Below are 19,264 nucleotides of genomic sequence, written 5' to 3' on the forward strand. Positions count from 1 at the left end.
TGAAAACCATTGTTTTATATGGACATTAGTTAGTTTTAAAATGTTTTCTGTATTTAATTTTAAATATAGATGTCCACTGGTATTTTTGTAAATTTAAGATGTCCTCTTATCTCAGGTGGCAGCCTCTAAAGCAGGGATCCTCAAACTACGACCCTCCAGATGTTGCGGAACTACACATCCCATGAGGCATTGTAAAACTCTGAGATTCTCAGACATGACTAAGCATGATGGGAATTGTAGTTCCTGAACAACTGGAGGGCCATAGTTTGAAGACCCCTGCTCTAAAGGGTAACAGGAGGTCACCCACCACTCTCATAGTTTGACTTCCCTTTTTCCCCTAGAGACATACGCATATAAAAATGAGTTAAAGCAACAAAGTCAGTGCTAACAACATCTAAACAAACTAGATTTCAGTAGCTGGCATTCAGGTTCACCATGATTAAGATCTGGGGGAAGATTGAAACGCAGTAGCGGAAGTGACCTGGTTGGAGCCTGGGCTAAAGCTGTCCTATACCTCCTCATAGGGTTTTGCTATGTGTGCAACTTTTAGGACTTCCTTTCCTTAATGGATGTTTTTAACTAGGACAAGCTCTGCCCCTGTCAGCACTTCTAGTGGTCATGTCCTTGAGCGGCACCTGTAATTTTTGTTGTGGTTCACAGCAATATTAGTCCAGGTTACTCTAACTTGTCTTAAGTCCAAGTATAGCAAGTTTTGCAGTTTGTTTTTGTTTAATAGATTAGTATAATTAGTATGAATTCGTTTTGCACGATTTGATTTTATGCTGTTTGTTAATATTAAGGAAGCACTACTTTATTTTGACTGCAAATGGAAATAGTCGAAGGGGGTATGTATTTATGCTTTCTATGTGCTGAGGGCAATGAAACATTGTCCAGTAAATGGTTACCAGTGCAAGATACATTTTAAGTATACACAGAATGGAACATATTAATGCACACATATGCACATTCTGCTGCTGTTAAATGCTGAATATTATATATAGATATAAATCTATAGAGATTTCAAGGAGACAGAAATGGACTGTTCTTATAATTGTCTGGTTGACCTTTGAATGTACTGATTTTACAGTACAGTATATCAAATTGTTTTTACTAATTAAATGTTTTTTTTTATATCTACTAATAATAATCCAGTGAACGATGACATTGTCCCTGCCAATTTACAGTGTTTCCCAAATAGTGTGTATTGGTATACCGTTTCACTGCATAAAATATCCACCAGCCTGGCATGGAATGGACAAAGCATCTTGAAAGAGAATATATTGACTTCAATTACAGCAGTCCCACTTATTAGTGGAAGCATATGGGACCAAAGTATCAGATGGAGGTCTGTGGCATTTTATATGAAGTCCCATTTTGGTTTGTTTAGACATATATCTATGAGTAGGATTTTAAATAAAAATGGTTTCAGCAGGAGGGGTTGTAGGGAGCCAACTTTTGCACATACATCTGGAAAGATAGGTTACCACAGTATTTTTAGGTGTAAGCTATTGTCTCAGACCAGTAGGTATCTAAAACGCTGTTATGTGTTTCCGTTTACGTGAAGCATTTTAAGTGCAAATAACAAAACCGTGAAACTCGAGGGAAAAAAAGTGTCTTGAGTGTATCAGGAGAATTCTTGTTTTGCTGTATGAAGTCATTTTTGCTGTTCTTTGTCCTGTCCATGGTGCTGAAGACAGCTGTTGTCCCTATGCCAAAGGCACACTGGTATCAACAAAGGTTTCATATATGTTCAGTTGCATATTGGCTTTTATTTAATTCAGGTCTTTTTTTTTTTTTTCAGGTATTTATGCTCCCCCCCCCCCCTATTCTTTATCTGAATTTGTTTGTATTTTCTGCCATTTTAACAAACCCTATGGGATATACAGTGTATATAATTTGAAAACTTGAGGTGGGTTTTTAAAAGATTACAAATCAGCAAAGATTACTAATTGAGTTCCATTTTGACTTTATGGAAATCAAAAACTCATGTTTACCAAAACAGAACATTCCGACAAACTGTCCTTTGTTGTCGGAAAATATACTTGCCTTTTTTTTTTTTTTTATTGCAGTATAAAACACCTTGGTTAAACCTAAGAATGCAACTTCTTTTCAGACTGAATTTCTAAAGCTTATGTAATGTAAATTGTTTTTTCAAATGTTGATGATTTAAACAGGTTCATGTTAAATCAATTAGTAGATCCTAAGATGTAGGAAGTAAAAGTCAAGCAGATCCCTGCCTAGTTCCACCTTCCATGTCTCACTATCGGTCCTATACCTTGATTGGTAGCCACAAACTCTTTAATGGGCAGAACTGAGTTTGTCTTTTTATAGGGTTAGTTAGAATTTGCATATAGCCTCAGCTGCCTAGATATTTCGACTTACTGATCATTTTGGCATAGAGTTTTTTCTAAAGATAGCCACTGCATATCATTCTTTTTAGTCTCCTGCTCAATTTGTGTTGCCTTCTTTTGGACCAGGTTTACTTTCAAGTGCAATAGATGCTGAAGATACATTTTTGTTGCAATAAATCCTTAGAACTTTCTAAATGCTCACAGCCTAGTAAGAGGCTCAGAAGTGTTAACATTTGCGTTGGTTATATGTGGGATTAGATGTTTATTACCTAAAATGACTATCAACCTGCCAGTCCTGAGATGTGGTGGCATACGTTTTTTTTTCAGGTTTTTCCCTTACTGTTCACCTGGTGATCTTTCCAGTATTGTACTTTCTGTCCAATGGTGACAATGCTCACTCTCTGTACCAAATGGAAGAGCAACATTGTCACCCTAGGTTCCTCTCCTGATATGGGCTACAATCACCTCCCCTCTACTCATTGCCATTACATAGGGAGGGTGTTTTTTGTTAGTTTACAGAAGATAGCTGGAAAACCTGATAGCGGTTTTTGAAATTTCACTTGAGTGAACAGAAGTTAAAAAGAGACAAGATTTCTGACCAAATTAACAGGTATAGTTCTGTAGTTGTAGTCTAAAAAAAGAAAATTGAAGCAGTCACCAACCCTAAGAAATAGTAAATGGCAAAAAATGTAATTTTTGTTCCATAGGTTTGGGTATACAGTATTTTAAAATGTTATTGGCAAACTGCTAATCTGTAACATGTGGCTTACTGACTGTTTCACATCCGCTTCTTTTAAATCTCTTCAGTTGTTGAAATTTCGTGGCACCTCAGCAATGAAGATGTCATATCTTACTGGAGGTTTAAATGTAACGAGGTTCCCCTAAATGGGAACGTGTTACAAAGAATTGGTGATGTGTCAGACAATCAATATATTCCTATTCGCACCTGCCAAAATCTCCCAGGAAAAGTGTGTGATATGCATACCAAATTAGGAGCTGAAACATCTAAAATATAAAAAAAAAAAAAAAAAAACCCTTACCAGTGAATTCATAAAACTGTCGCAGACTGAAAAGCTGCGACAATTTCTGTGTTTGATCAAAATTCAGATTTGCTAATTATTTATCTCCCTAAATAGGGAAAAAAAATATTAAATGATTTCATAAAATGTGCTAAAATTGTTTGCATTTTCTAAATATTTTAGCTATAGCTGTAAGTCTTTACTATACAGGAGATAATCCTATCTCATTTGGGGAATTCATAAAGGGTGTTGTAAATGCCCTTTAGAATTTCATTGGAGCTCTGCACCAAAAAGGTTGGTGCTTAAACCATGTATCTGTCAGGGACAAGCAGTTGGGTACATTTATTTGTCTGTGTTTGTCACACTGACAGGTGCTTGGCTGGGGAGTTTTTTTTAGGGATGGGCAAAGTTTGATGGGTTCCTAGTTCCCTTTCAGGTCCACTCCACTTTTTTTCCATAACCGCTATTCAGTCCAATTGTGGCTTTCAAACCTGCGCACTTCTGTGCACCATCTCTCAAAAATAAAACCGTTCCGTTGGGGAACTCGTTTCTCACTTTCCCCCATCAGGCCTGCCCATGGGCATTGCCCATATCTGAGTAATAACATCAGCTGTATCCTCTGCCCTTTTTTTCACATTTCACTTTTGACCAGGGAATCTCCCCAGCGGTCAGCTAAAGGCGATGGAGATACAGTGCTCAGCCTGCTATGAGTACTGGTGTACTTCTGTATTAGGCCAAGACAATTCTTAGGGGAACTGCCTCCAGAAAAGTGGCGTTGGAGCCATTTTGAATTTCTCTGATTGCCTTCAAATTTGAATTATTTTTATGTATTGAAAGAATCAAGCAAATAGCCCACAGTGGTAATAAAAATGTATTGGATGAAATGTACTAATAAAGCTACAGAAGAAGATTTTGCTCTCAGCTTTTCAGGTGAATGTAAAAAGCTGGTCATACACAGAGTGAATTCTCGATGGTTCCTGATAAACTGGATAAAAATTCACTCCATGGTTGGCCCTGTTGCCATCTTTCTGCCTGACAAATTGACAAAAAAGAGCCTGGTGAATAACTGTAGGACGACCAGCACCTGCAGCCAATTGGATGCAGGCACTGCTCAGGTCTTTGACAGCAGGCATGGATAGAGGAAAAACAATCTAATAGCGCTTTTCTACTGCATGGAACCGTACCGGTTCGGCACGCTTTTGTGCTTTTCCACTGCTGGTACCGCATGGTATAGGGTCGGAATGGTACGGTACGGTATAGGTTTGCTTTTCCACTGCATGGAACCGAACGGTACGGTACGGCTCTGAAAAACAGTACCTACTCGATTGTGGTTCCAACAGGTACCAAACTGATACCATATCCCACAATCCTTTGCATGCAGTCACTACTAGCCATTGATTGGTCAGAGAATCCCACCCACCCCGTTGTTATCCCACCCACTTAACTTTAGTACTACTTTAGTGGAAAAGCAAACCTATACCGTACCGAACCGTTCCGACACTATACCATGCGGTACCGCAGTGGAAAAGCAAACCGGGCCAAGCAGGGCCGAGTAGAGCCGAGCCGGTACTAGCTGGTACTTGCAGTGGAAAAGTGCCATAAGTGTTTATAGCCAGCTCAAGGACTCATACACACAAACTGCAATACAGGCATATGGCCATACAGTATAAAATACACCTGTGGTTACAGCATCTTGGAACCCCAGTTGCAGCTTTTTGTATGCTCATATTACTGAATTACAAAATACTCTCTGCGCCTGTAATTTCATGTAAATGCTGCTGCTCACACTTACATGTTCATGCATGTGTTTTCCTGATTGCAAGTTTAGGTCTTTCGGGGGAAAATATCTCCACGGGAATATACTTTTGGGGGACTGTACAGCTTTTTTGTGAACTATACCTCTGAAACGGTTCTTATTGGAAATCGATAGAAAATTTATTTAGGCTTTTTTAACTAGTATAGCCATGATGTGTTTGGAGGTGAGATCTGCCCGCTGGGCATTACTACAGGGAATAAAGTGCTATCTGCAGTCATTCAAACCTGAGAAAATCAATTTTTGGGAATTCGCTTTGAATCATTGTTCTGCCATTTGGTGTGCTCTCTCCATGGTTTTAGAATTATGGTGCCCAACCTGTGGCCTGAAGACCACTTGCGGCTTTTTAGTACTTGCAGTACAGCCCTTGGACTCCATCAATCCTAGTGGAAGTTTTGAATTTTATGCGACCTATAATAACTAATCTTTAGCAGTCTCCATCCTATAGCCTATCCACAGTCTGTAATGCAACATAAAACTGTCACAGATTATAGACTTATTAAAAAAATTGTCAAACATACATACAGTATCTCACAAAAGTGAGTACACCCCTCACATTTTTGTAAATATTTCATTATATCTTTTATGTGACAACACTGAAGAAATGACACTTTGCTACAATGTAAAGTAACGAGTGTACAGCTTGTATAACACTGTAAATTTGCTGTCCCCTCAAAATAACTCAACACACAGCCATTTAATGTCTAAACTGCTGGCAACAAAAGTTAGTATACCCCTAAGTGGAAATGTCCAAATTGGGCCCAAAGTGTCAATTTTTTGTGTGGCCACCCTTATTTCCCAGCACTGCCTTAATCCTCTGTCATGGAGTTCACCAGAGCTTCACAGGTTGCCACTGGATTCCTCTTCCACTCCTTCATGATGACATCACAGAGCTGGTGGATGTTAGAGACCTTGTGCTCCCCCACCTTCCACCATTTGAGGATGCCCCACAGATGCTTAATGGGGTTTAGGTCTGGAGACATGCTTGGCCAGTTCATCACCTTTACCCTCAACTGCTTTAGCAAGGTTTTATCTTGGTTTATTGTTCCATTAGTTCATGTCCTTAGTCTGCTTGTCTTCAGCAAACAGTTGCGGTCTTTTTTTGTGCATCATCTTTATAAGAGGCTTCCTTCTGAGATGTCAGCCATGCAGACCAATCAGACCAATTTGATGCAGTGTGCAGCGTATGGTCTGAGCACTGACATTCTGACCCCCCCCTCTTCAACTTCTGCAGCAATGTTGCCAGCACTCATACATCTATTTCCCAAAGAAAACTTCTGGATATGACGCTGAGCACATGCACTACACTTCTTTGGCCGACCATGGCGTGGTCTGTTCTGACAGCGGTTTAGACATTAATGGCTGTGTATTGTTGTTTTGAGGGGACAGCAAATTTACACTGTTTATAGAAGCTGTACATTCACTACTTTTACATTGTAACAAAGTGTAATTTCTTCAGTGTTGTCCGATGAAAAGATATATATAATATATTTAGTGTAATCACTTTTGTAAGATACTGTACATAAAACTATGTGCTGTCACTGGATAATGTAAGGGGCTGCAGTTGAGGTCCTCTACACCTCCTATTTTGATGACCACTATTCTAGGTAGTGTAATATAATATAAATATGTATGTATATATATTTTTTATAAGTGGATATGTTGTACAGAACACAGGCACCATGCTGCATCCATATTTCATAATACTTTTCCAGTAAAAGTGCCAGTGACACTTAAGGGTTTCAGTACCCATATCAAAAGAGATAATTATGAGTTTGTGCTGCATGCCAGAAAGTTTTCAAGTGTTTGTGTTTCGATACAAGTGCAGGGGACATGTTGCGAGTTCACAACTCCTTATGAATTTTTATAGATGTCTAAAATTATGATAGCCGAATAATACAAAATCATGTTATGTGCAGAATCATTGTAGGCAAATATTATGTAGTTGTATATATGATAAATAGATAGGAACCTCCTATTCAAGAGTTGTTTGCAGTTGGGAGAAAATATCAGATCTACAGCCGTGGTCAAAAGGTTTGAGAATGACACAAATCTTAATTTTCACAAAGTCTGCTGCTTCAGTGTTTTTAGATCTTTTTGTGAGATATTACTATGATATACTGAAGTATAATTACAAGCATTTCATAAGTATCAAAGCCTTTATTGACAATTACATTAAGTTTATGCAAAGAGTCAATATTTTCAGTGTGGCTCTTCTTTTTCAAGACCTCTGCAATTCACCCTGGCATGCTGTCAATCAACTTCTGGGCCTCATCCTGAATGAGGGCAGACCATTCTTGCTTTATCAATGCTTGAAGTTTGTCAGAATTTGTGTGTTTTTTGTTCACCCCCCTCTTGAAGATGGACCACAAGTTCTCCAAAGGTATTAAGGTCTGGTGAGGTTCCTGGCCATGGACCCAACATTTCAATGTTTTATTCCCAACCCACTTAGTTATCACTTTTGCCTTATGGCAAGGTGCTCAGTCATGCTGAAAAAGGCATTGTTCGTCACCAAATTGTTCTTGGATGGTTGGGAGAAGTTGCTCTCGGAGGATGTTTTTGTGCCATTCTTTATTCATGGCTGAGTTCTTAGGCAAAATTCTGAGTGAGCCCACTCCCTTGGCTAAGAAGCAACTCCACACATGAATGGTCTCAGAATGCTTTAATGTTGGCATGATACAGGACTGATGATAGCGCTCGCCTTGCCTTGCCTTCTCCGCACAAGGGTTTCTTAAATGCCCCAAACAATCAGAAATGGGTTTAATCACAGAAAATGACATTATCACAGTCCTCAGCAGTCCAATCCCTGTACTTTATGCAGAATGTCAAGTCTGTCCCTGATTTTTTTCCTGGAGAGAAGTGGCTTCTTTGCTGCCCTTCTTGACACCAGGCCATCCTTCAAAAGTCTTCACCTCATTGTGCATGCAGATACGCTCAGACCTACCTGCTGCTATTCCTGAGCAAACTCTGCACTGGTGGTGCCCCGATCCCGCTGCTGAATCAGCTGTTGCAGGCGGTCCTGTCGCTTGCTGGACTTTCTTGGGCACCCTAACCCAATTTATTACATTATATCTCTAAACTCTACCTTGAATGCTGGACTTTCTTGGGCACCCTAAAGACTTCTTCACAAATGCTGTGAAATGTATTTATTTTTAATGGGATTACTTTCAATTCATTTTCATGGCAAAGAGGGACTTTGCAATTGCAATTCACCTGATTGCGCTTCATAACATTCTGGAATATATGCAAATTGCCATGATAAAAACTGAGGCAGCAGACTTTGTGAAAATAATATTTGTGACATTCTCAATACCTTTGGCCACGGATGTATGTTACACTGGCATGCACTTCCAGCTGAGGCTTGTCTTGTAATTGGACACATTAAAAATGGGTTCCCACTTATTGTAGTTTCCCCCTACATAAGATTTTGAGGTGCCTGCTTTGTGCCTCCTCTGCCCTTTCAAAAGCCTAAACTTGATCAGTCACATGATGCCTCTCTTTGTGTATATGAAAGCATTTTTAATTACATGAACATTTTTGAGGGTGGTGAGAAGCGTTATGAATTTGGGGCAAGTTAGGAACATGACTGTGAGATATATTTTTGTAATTCTCCTGCATGAATGGGATGTATTAAGTGGTGTTTATTTTAAAGCTTGTAGTCCTCGTTTCTTCTGCTACTAGGTCCAGTGCAAACTAAATTCAGTAGTATATAAAATGGGATTTTTTTTTTTCTTTTAGTTCCTTGTCCGCGAGGATCTATTATTAAAGCCCTCCATAAGTAGCTGCAGGCCCTTTTTAGAGAAAATCCCTTGTGACATTTTTAATGTAGTGCTCAGCCTGTAGTTTTGAACTCTAGTTGCAGAAATGGAAAGAGGCACCCAGCTCATAATTGAGATTGGGTTTAGCATAGACATAAGAAGAATTAATTTGTAACTAAAAGCTTCAAGTACCAGGATGACATAATGTTCCCAGTGGTCATTGTGGATATAAAATCAGCAGGAAACAGTATGACAGATCAGTAGGCACTCTGTTCATAAGGGCGTAAAGATCCATAAATGCCAGTGAAAAGTAAATGTTTTAAAATAAGGGGCTCTGCTATTTAGATATAAATACATGACAAATAAATGTAGATATACATGCCAAATATATGCTAATACTGTAGATCTTCTGCATACATTTGCAGCATGCATTTGAAACTCCCAAATTGTCTTCGCCCCCGCAGCATCATCATATGGGCTAAGGGACTATTTACAGCCCCATAGACAGTAGGTAAAGTTTAGATGCGAAGCAGGCATGCTCACTCGTCTACCCAGGTGAACAGTGGACATCAATATTCTGCCATTCACAAAGACTGAGGGTGAAACTGAGCCAATTTGTTTAGGTGAGGAGGGTTATCAGCAACAACAATGCTGATAATCCTCTGCAGCCCTGTGGTCCAAACAGCTGCAGCAGCTGTGCACGTTGACAACACAGGGCATTTAGCATGGTCACAGTCAGAGGAAGTCCCAATCATTGGTAGGATAATTAGGTTTTTATTACATAAAAGAAGAGTGTATACAAATTATGCAATTGTCCTGCACCTTTCATCTGATAATTATTGCATTTTACCCAATGTATTTCAAGACTCCACTGTTCAACTTATTTCAAGGTGTACCAACATCCCAAATATGAACATTCAAAGGATAAACCAAGAGGAAAGTTGGGAAACTTCAGGTGCACGTAAATTGAAAATTCTGCTTCTTGATCCAAAATTAAATCATTTTTTTTCAAAATCAATATTGAAAAATAAACCTACAAAGGCGTGATTTTTATAGTAGCTGACTGACGATAGCCTGAGACATTCAACCCCCATATATACATATACAGTGTAATATTAATATATATAAATACATTGTAGCGCTAGAGAAGTATAGTCCTTTTAACTAATTTTTTATTATTTAATTTTTTTTATTACTTATAATCTCAGGTTATTGAATTATAAATAGAGTAAATTTCTCTTCATTGTGCATCAGATTGTTTTACCTTGAAAATCAGAACTGTAATGTGTAGGGCTATTGTTTTTGTTTTGTGGTTTTTCTTTCTTTTTTTTTTTTTTTTTTTTTTTAAAAGCGTTAAAGGGTAATCCATTGCCATATGCATCGGACAGATCAGACATTGGATAATTACTCAAACACCATGCTCTCACAAACAAACATTTTGCTCTCACAATGTTCAAATTATGACAGGTGAACAGACTGCGCATCTCGCAGTGTGCTTGTCCTTCCTGTGACCTGGAAAATATTTGCAGGATGCTGGTTGTTTTTACCCCAGTTCTTTCGAAAAATGATTGCATAAAAAAATTACTTTTCCAGAATAAGGATAATGAACTGTACTGCATATACTTTCAGTAGTTGAGCTCCCTGCGTTATACTACAAAAATGTTAATTTTTATATCTTTATATGAGTGCTTTAAAGTGTGAACTCTTGCTTTTTTCATGGTGATCCATATTTATCAGTTAAAACTTTTTCCTAACAAAAAAGTACAGAATCAAATTTCAATAGTTTTTATTAAAATACATAAAATAAGTTCTTTTCACGCCCCTGCTTGGACCATTTAGCATGATAGGGCAAAACCAACATGTAATCTTCATCATTACATATTTCTGTATGTGCATTTCATTCTCAATTGCAGTTGGTTTTGCAGAGCTCAGCACATGCGGATGGACAAGATCACATCATTACCCAAGAAAATGACCTTTGCTAGTGCTGTCAATCGTAAATGACCCTTGATGTTTCAAGCAATGATTTTATCATTTTTATTAATGTTTTGACCAGTAGATGAAAAAAAGTTCTGTTTGCCCATTTGGGATGATTTTATTTTATATTTAAAGCAATATGATATATAAAACTCTGGTCCGACCACATCTGGAGTATTGTGTCCAGTTCTGGTCGCCAGTCCTCAGGAGGGATGTGTTGGAGCTGGAGAGGATCCAGAGAAGGGCAACTAAACTAATTGGGGGATTGGAGGACCTTAATTATGAAGAGCGTCTGCAATCGCTTGATTTATTCTCCCTGGAGAAGAGACTCCTGAGGGGGGACATAATTGCATTGCAATTTATAAATACCTCAATGGTGATCTCGGCATAGAAAAAAAGCTATTCAGTCGTAGGGTGTGCATGAGGACTCGAGGGCATACATTTTGATTAGAGGAGAAGCGCATTAACCTCAGGCAACGGGGGGGTCTTTACTGTTAGAGCTACAAGATTGTGGAATTCTCTACCACAAGAGGTGGTTTCTGCGGGAAGTATGGTGGCTTTCAAAAGACTCTTAGACGTACATCTCAAGGATCAGAACATTCAGGGGTATGTGAGATGATTACGGCCACACACATACAGGTTGAACTGGATGGACTATTGTCTTTATTCAACCTCACCTACTATGTAACTATGATCCATTACTTTGGACATGCGGCATATATCTTAAAGATAAACATATGACTTTGTGTCAGTGACTTGGAACAGATGTGTGTATCTATAAGATGTTTCAACTTCACTGCGATTTGATACATATTGATTCTGGGTCAGTGATTTTGGACCTCATGCACATAGGCATTATACTCCTATGTACACTAAAATCTTTCTGCCAGGAGCTGGAAAGAAAATCCAGGTTAAAAAAAAAAAATGCTTGTTTTGGCGCGTATAGAGGCTTATGTACATAACCTCATTCTGTTGACTAGAGTATTTGGCTAATTTAGCCACTAGAATACGTTTAGGCTTGTTTAAGCATGCTTAACCGTACGAAACACAATCTTCTCTGGGAACGTGAGTTTGGAGTATTTTTTTTTACACCCCTTAATGCTGTGTGCAAATATGTGCTTGGATGCCTGCACATGCATGGGCACATAAACTAACATGCCGCTGTGTTCAGAAGCATACAAAAACATACCAGTCGTCCCTGAAAGTGACCTTTAAAGTGTTAAACGCAAAGAAAGCCAGGCAACCAATGTATTTAGAAGGAAGAGACGCTAACACAGGATGTTTTAACTGCTTTAGCTCTTTTACCTGTATAACCCATATGGACAAGAGCAGTTGTTACATTTTCTGCTGTAAGCTTGTTTTTTTGCTAAAAACGTTGTCATTACTCAAGCTAATATAGAAGTTGTTTTTTACAGGGGATAAGAACATTTCTCTATCGCTTAAAAGTGGTTCTAATGGCAGAATTGTTTTTTCCATAATGCATTACATTAAAAAAACGTTCTGTGTGTAGCTCCCCACTCCATCCCCCACTTACTTGAGCCCGATGTCGATCCAGCGATGTGCACAAGAGCAACATCACTGCTCTCTCTCCTCATTGTCTCAGACACAGCAGCAGGAGACATTGGCTCTCGCTGCTGTCAGTCAGTGAGGAGAAAGCAGGAGGTGGGGCCAAGCCACAGTGTGTGCGTCAATGGAAACACAGAGCACGGCTGGGGAGGGAGCCTGAATGAGAGCCCACATAGCAAGTGGCTTGCCATGGGGGCACTCAACTGTGGGGGAGAAGCCAGGAGTGCCAGTGGGGACTTAAGAAAAAGAGGACCAGGGCTGCTCATTGCAAATCCATTGCACATAGCAAAGTTAAGTTTGCCATATTTGTTTTTTTTTTTTTTTTTTTTTAATACCTTTACAAACACTAGAGCTTACTAGGCAAAAATGTTTTTTTTTTTTCTGTGCAATCTTTAGACAAAAATACATAACAAAACTAAAACAAAAAAAGTGGTGTTTGTTTCACTGTAATAACAAAGATATTTGTTCTTCGTTTCCTGGTGATAATGATACTATAGTTAATTCTGCATTAAATTATTTTCAAATGTATATATATATATACATACATGTATGTGTATATATATATATATATATATATATATATATATATAAAAAAAAAACCACACATTTTATCTCAGAATTTGAAATCCAACACTAACAAATCTTAATGGGCCAAAAAATTTATTATTAATAGTTAAATTAATAATTGTTAAATAGTTAAAGTTAAAAATCAGTGTTAAAACAATACTTTAGGAGGAATAGAGCGAAAGTGGAACTATAATGTAAAAAAAAAAAAAAAAACACACATTGGAAGCAGGCAGGTTTTCTATTGAAGAGCCATGCTATGTGTCCTCTTCATTAAACCAAATTAACTTCCAATTCGCAGTGTCCTTTAGAATTTACACTGAGCTGCACATGAAATGAATGTGACCTTTATTTCAGGTGCATATGTCTTCATTTACAGTGGTTGATATACCTGCATGGAATGTTTTGGTGAATGACATTTTCATTGCTTTTATAAAATTAAAGATTTTGGTGAGGTTTTTATGTTGAAATATTTAGTAAAAGCACAGAAAAGGATTAAAAGTCTTCCACAGTTTTATTCCTTTTGGGGTGTCCTGGAAGAGGTCATGACCTTGCTCCTTCTTTCCTTTTACCCCAATTGAACTCCCCCTTTGCAAATAGTTCTAGACTTCAAACTTGATAGATATGTATTTTGTTCCTGTTGTGACTCTGTTTTGCAATTTTCATGTATTTGGGAAATTACTTCCATATCCTTATCTGTTTGTTCTATGTTCTTAAACTAATGAAAAATATTTTTGAACAAGAAAAAAAAACAGTCTTAAGACTATTTAAGAGCCAATTCATACTTGTGCTTTGGACTGAAAAAAAGCGCACATTCGTTTTCCAGGGTACTTCAAAGCAACACGTATTGTGATGTGCTAATAATGTATTATTCTGCTGCGTGTGCAGTATTGGTGCATTACCCAACGTTCACTAAATAGTGGGGTGAACAATCTTAATTAAGTTCCCAGTGCAAGAAGATGTCCTATTTACACAGTAGACCTTATTTTTCACCAGCACAACTACAAATGGGAAAAAATGTTTAGAGATCACAGATCAGCCAATTGCATTTGTGCCATGCAAGGTCTATTATATTTTATTATTTTTTTATGTCGAGGTACTTACTCTCTTTAAATTATGTTTTTTTTTTCCCGTAATAAAATGATGAAGCTTTTAGCCAAGTTGGTTTGTTTTAGAGCAAATTTAAAATGAATCATGTCTTGCATGTGACACCCCAGCCATGGCATGGATTAGAAATATGCAATGACCTTATCTGCCTATGTACAGTATGTGGTTTTCCTGCATCTTTTGTTCAGCGGAAGTCGGGCTAGAAATGTTCAAGCGTGGACAGTGTAATAATGGCCACTACAAAGTTTGCTCTTGAAATACTACTTATTCACTGTATCCCATAATGGATCTGACTGTGTGTATGATTTCTGTTTCTTTTGAGATGTGGAATATACACCTTGGCCTATGAGTCTATTAATATTTTCTTTAGTTTTACTTTATAGCTTTACCCGATGGACAAGCAAAATGACTCCGTATGCTGCAGTCAAAAGATTTTTTTTTTTTAATTAAATTATTTACCAGTGCCCAAAAGCGCACACAGTTTTTATAAAAAAATGTATAAGTTCTCACTGCTTTTTTTTATCTAGCTTTATTTTAATTATGTATTCACTTTGTTTTATTCAAATTTTTGCTTGTAATTGTGACTCAAAGCTATGAATGCATTTTTCTGATTTCAGTGTCTTGTGCATTAAGTTAAAATGCTCTTTTTTTTCTTTTGCCAGAAAATAACCGAACATGACAACAGAAACGGGCTCCGAGTCGGATTCCAAACAGGATCAGGAGAAAGACCAACAAGATTCAGCCCAGCAGAAAGAGACACAACCAGGTCAGCAGCCTGGTGAAGATCATCAGAACGCACTAGAACATTTTCCAGCAGCAGCGGCACACAGTACACCACTGAAAAGTGAAAAGGCAAGCATTTTTTTTTCAATCTCTTACAAAAGCAATTGCATAAAAATGTTGTCTAAATTTCAAAAAAAGGAAACCAATCATGCACATAACAGTATGTACTAATAAACTAAGATTTTTGCTAAATATCCAATGTACAACTGTAAGAACAAGTTAGTGAATTCTAAAAGGGTCAGTCCACCTGTTACACTTTAGTCAGTTTTTAGTGAATGCTGGAGAGTTTAATCACCCAACAATTTCGAACCCGTGGGATCCCTGCTCTTTGGCTCCAGGGTCTTTAATCCTGCTGTGGCCAGTGTAAGGGAGTCCCATGATCCATGTTGGATTTTTAATTTAGTTCAGTCGTTTTTATTGACTTAAAGGTAGTACATACAGAACCATTATAAGTTAACATGCAGGCCAGCCATACACAGTAATTGAGTTCCAGCTGCCTAGGATAGTTCAACATACTAGGAAGAGAGTAAGGTGGCATTGAGGAGCGCTGATGGAGCTTTAAATGAGGATCATGGAAGATTTACTGAAGTAGTAAAGAGAAGGGAAGAAAAAGTGAAATAGATAGTGGAAGGTTTGGGATTGTGGGGAGGAGCATTGCAGACAGTATGAGGGCCTATTCAGTGATGGATAAGTGGATCCATTATTTAGAAGTTTAGCAGGTGGCAGTCAAAATCTAGTGTCATACAGGGCAAATTCCACAGGTCCCAGGTATTATGTAAGCATTATGTACGCATTCAATCAGTGAGTTTAGCAGTCAGTTTGTCATTGAGAGCATCTATTGGATCTTGCATCTTACTATCACGAGAGCGAGGGAATCCAATCCAGCAGCCAAGCTCTAGCTATGTTTTTTTTTTTTTTTTTTAGTGGCTGTGAAAATACAAATTGTCAGATGAAATTGGCTTTTGGAAAGCCATCAGGTTTCAAAGTGAGTAATATCTCTTCACGAAGTATTGGGATAGTGACACCAAAAATAATTCTCGCTTCCATTGTTGGTGCTTTAGTGCCGAGATTTGCTTCCCACTTTTGTGCATTATTGTGTATAGGTGAGGAAGAACTAGCAAGAAGATCAAGGCCAAGGAGTGCATTCAAATGGCTTCAGGGTCATTCCCTTATCAGGGACTGGGACTGTAGATTGAATAAAGTGTTTGAATTTTTAATTTATTATATATTATAAAGAATGTTGCAAGAGATCTGGAACAAGCAAAAACCGTAACACCAAACCTCCACGTGAACAGAAACAGCGTTAGAAACTGTGGAAGTATCCCTCCTCAATACCCCTACACTTCCTTTAGCGGCTGCCCCGCACAAGGGAACTTCCACTATACATGGTGGTCATGCCCAATCGTACAACCTGTTCCAACATGCTTTCCACCCTCTTCGATACATTTCTATCACCTGACCCATTATTAGCACTTTTAAATCTCAAGCTGCCTAGCTTACTCCAGCGTCCATTTAAACTGCTCCTGCAGGTCACAACGGCAGCAAAACAAATCATCGCTAAATCATGGAAGACTCCTAGTCTCGGTGTCCTTGAGTTCCCAAATATGAAGCCCTTTGGTCCCCTTGGGTGACACACTTCCTCCCGTCCAATTTTGATGAATCCCTCAACATATCCCTCCTCCAGCCTAACTAATACAACCTAGAAACCTGGGGATCCACACACCACCTCATCCTTTCCCCTCTCTCCCACTTTCCACCCCATCCACTGTCCCACTGTCCCCCTCTCCCCCTTCCCCTTCTCCTCATTCCACTTTCCTTTCTGTAAACCCTACCATTCCTTTTCTAGGTAGTTGTTTTACCAACCATCCCTATATTCAAACTAGCTGCCAGGTCAGACTCCCAATATTGTTTAAACTTTACATACTTGTTTACTCACCACACTGATCCGCTACAGTTGTGAAATATAATATTAGTGATAGTTTACTAGATCTCTGGGGCATTGCCCCTAGGACGAATATATGCTCTGTAACCCCCCTAAGGACATTTTCCCCCTATAGCTTTTTGACACTGGCTGTCCTACTGCTCCTAATTCACGTTTAGGTCATACTTTTACCACGTCAAACGTCACTTCCGGTTGTCGGCCGTGGAACGCGGAAGCCTCCCGGCGAACACGACTATTCTGACCCTGATCTACTGTACGAGTGAGTCTACTACGCCGCTTATTTACAACTGTATGTTACTATTATTCACCATGGGGTATTTTTCCTTTCATGTGAGCACTCAGGGCACCCGCCGCTGACTACTCTGACTGCTCGTTCATCTCGAAAAAGAACATCTCCATACATCAACATACAGGTTGTACCAAGCTATTTGCGCCACCTAGTGGCCACTCGTGGAATTTCACTTATCCACATTTTTTTTAATTTATTTTATTTTAATTTATATATTTTTTTCACTCACGCTGTTACAGATCAAGTGGCACATTCATTTGGAAATCACTCACATATCTTCGGTTGTGGGTCTTTTGTCACCACATCGGTTTATATATATATATATATATACAATTTCTTCGCATGTATTGTTTGATTTGAATATATCTTTGTTATCCATTTATTATTATTTTTAGATATTGCACCATTTGTGGGTTATTGTCTACCAGTACACTTCCCCTTACACTTCACAAGGGGCATTTTTTATTTTTATTTTTATTTCAGAGGTAGCGCCACCACCAATCTTCACACTTCTTCTATAACACTTGCACCTTACACCCAAGGTCTGATTGGGGCAGCTTACACCTCTATCTAATATATTTTTCTCCCAAACATCTAGTCCGTAGCGCTGGTCATATTTCTTTAATACTTTTACCATTGTTTGTCTATACTTTACCTTATAACTTCAAACATAATCATCTAACAGAGGGAAACAGTTGAAGTTTAAGGCCAGTCGTAATGTCTAACCTCCCCCTCACAGCTTGCCCCCATATGAGGTGCCTGGGGATAATAGACAATACTTCCTAACTTCTACTTCGCAATCAAAATCGATTACATTTTTCACACCTATCTATTATCATTGCTCTGTCATTTGTACTCATCCATGTGAGCCTATATGCTGTGCAACAAGATATGTTAAATATTATTCACCTTCCTTTGATTGTTCCTTCTGAAAACTTCCATAACAAGAGATACTGTGGGAGCATCCCAAGTATATAAGAAGCCAAGAGCTAACTTGGCCCACCAGACTTCGCCCATTACTAAAATATCCCTTTCAAGTAAACTTCACTTAAAGTGTATGCCAGGGCAAAATAAAAAGTAAATCTCATATCTGCTATACATGCACAGTGCTACAAGTACAGAAAAAAAGTTGAACTACCAGAAATCCATCAAGCTCCTAAGTTTTTTTGAGCTGACACAGTGGGGTTAATGTACTTAAAGTGGTTGTAAATACACAAGGTTTGTTTTTAAATCTTCATGCACTCTGTGTATGAAGGCAAAAAATATTTTGCTGCCTCCCCCCCCCCCCCTCAATACTTATGAGTCCCATCTTGAATCAGCAATGTGCACGAGAGCAGAGGCTCTCCTGCTCCAGCTGGAACTTCTCACTACTGTCAATTACAGCCAGTGAGCTAATGAGGAGAGAGCAGGAGCGGGGCCTAGCTGTGCTCCGTGTGTGAATACACACACAGAGCAGCGGCTAAGGAGCGCTTGGGTTTCCCCTTAGCAAGTTGCTTGTTATGGGGGCACTTAGCAGGAGGGAGGGGCCAGGAGCGTCAGCTAGGGACCCTAGAAGAGGATCGGCTGCCTTTAATATCACTTTAAGGCAAATTCGCTGTTCGACGTTCACTTTGCAAAATTAAAAAAAACACCTATTTGTTTTCAGCAATCATTTTCTAATTCTAAGTAAGATTGCCAGCCCTGTTTTGTTCTGTACTCCCCAATTACAAAACGCCTACTCATTTATATAACATAAGGACAACTCAGATAGCAAGGATAAGTTGCCACACATTTGTGGCAGTGTTGAATTGTAAGTCTGTGAACTTGCTGCACGTTTTCACTGGCAAGCTATACGCTTGGAGAGTACTTGAAGCATAAGTTCTAGTTGACACTTTCCTAGTTTGTAGCAAATTTTCTCGGAAGTCTCTAGCGAGAGCAAAATTGTAGTGGTGATTATGCAGCAAGAGCTCTGCAAGTCTACAGCATTAAAATTCAGCCACAGTGACCCCTGTGGTGGGATGACTATTGCGCAACCTAACTGAATCAGAACTTACAGCAGATTTGCAGAATGTTTGCAAAATAACTTGATCTGGAGTTATGCAATGCAGACTTGCTA

At 38.7% G+C, this 19,264-nt stretch overlaps 1 protein-coding gene across 13 annotated transcripts in view; it reads left to right on the forward strand.

Annotated features, from left to right (window-relative positions):
* The window catches only part of EPB41L3 (erythrocyte membrane protein band 4.1 like 3), a 294,466-nt gene that overhangs the window by 59,689 nt on the left and 215,513 nt on the right, over positions 1 to 19,264 (forward strand). For all 13 annotated transcript variants that reach the window (XM_082259291.1, XM_082259293.1, XM_082259290.1 and 10 more), the window contains exon 2: positions 14,818 to 15,007. In XM_082259291.1, the coding sequence (XP_082115417.1) occupies positions 14,831 to 15,007 (177 nt within the window). In that variant the 5' untranslated portion in view covers positions 14,818 to 14,830. The remainder of the gene's footprint in view (positions 1 to 14,817; positions 15,008 to 19,264) is intronic.

The sequence above is a fragment of the Pelophylax lessonae genome, assembly GCF_965119305.1.
Source record: "Pelophylax lessonae genome assembly, chromosome: 5".
NCBI classification, from domain to species: domain Eukaryota; kingdom Metazoa; phylum Chordata; class Amphibia; order Anura; family Ranidae; genus Pelophylax; species Pelophylax lessonae.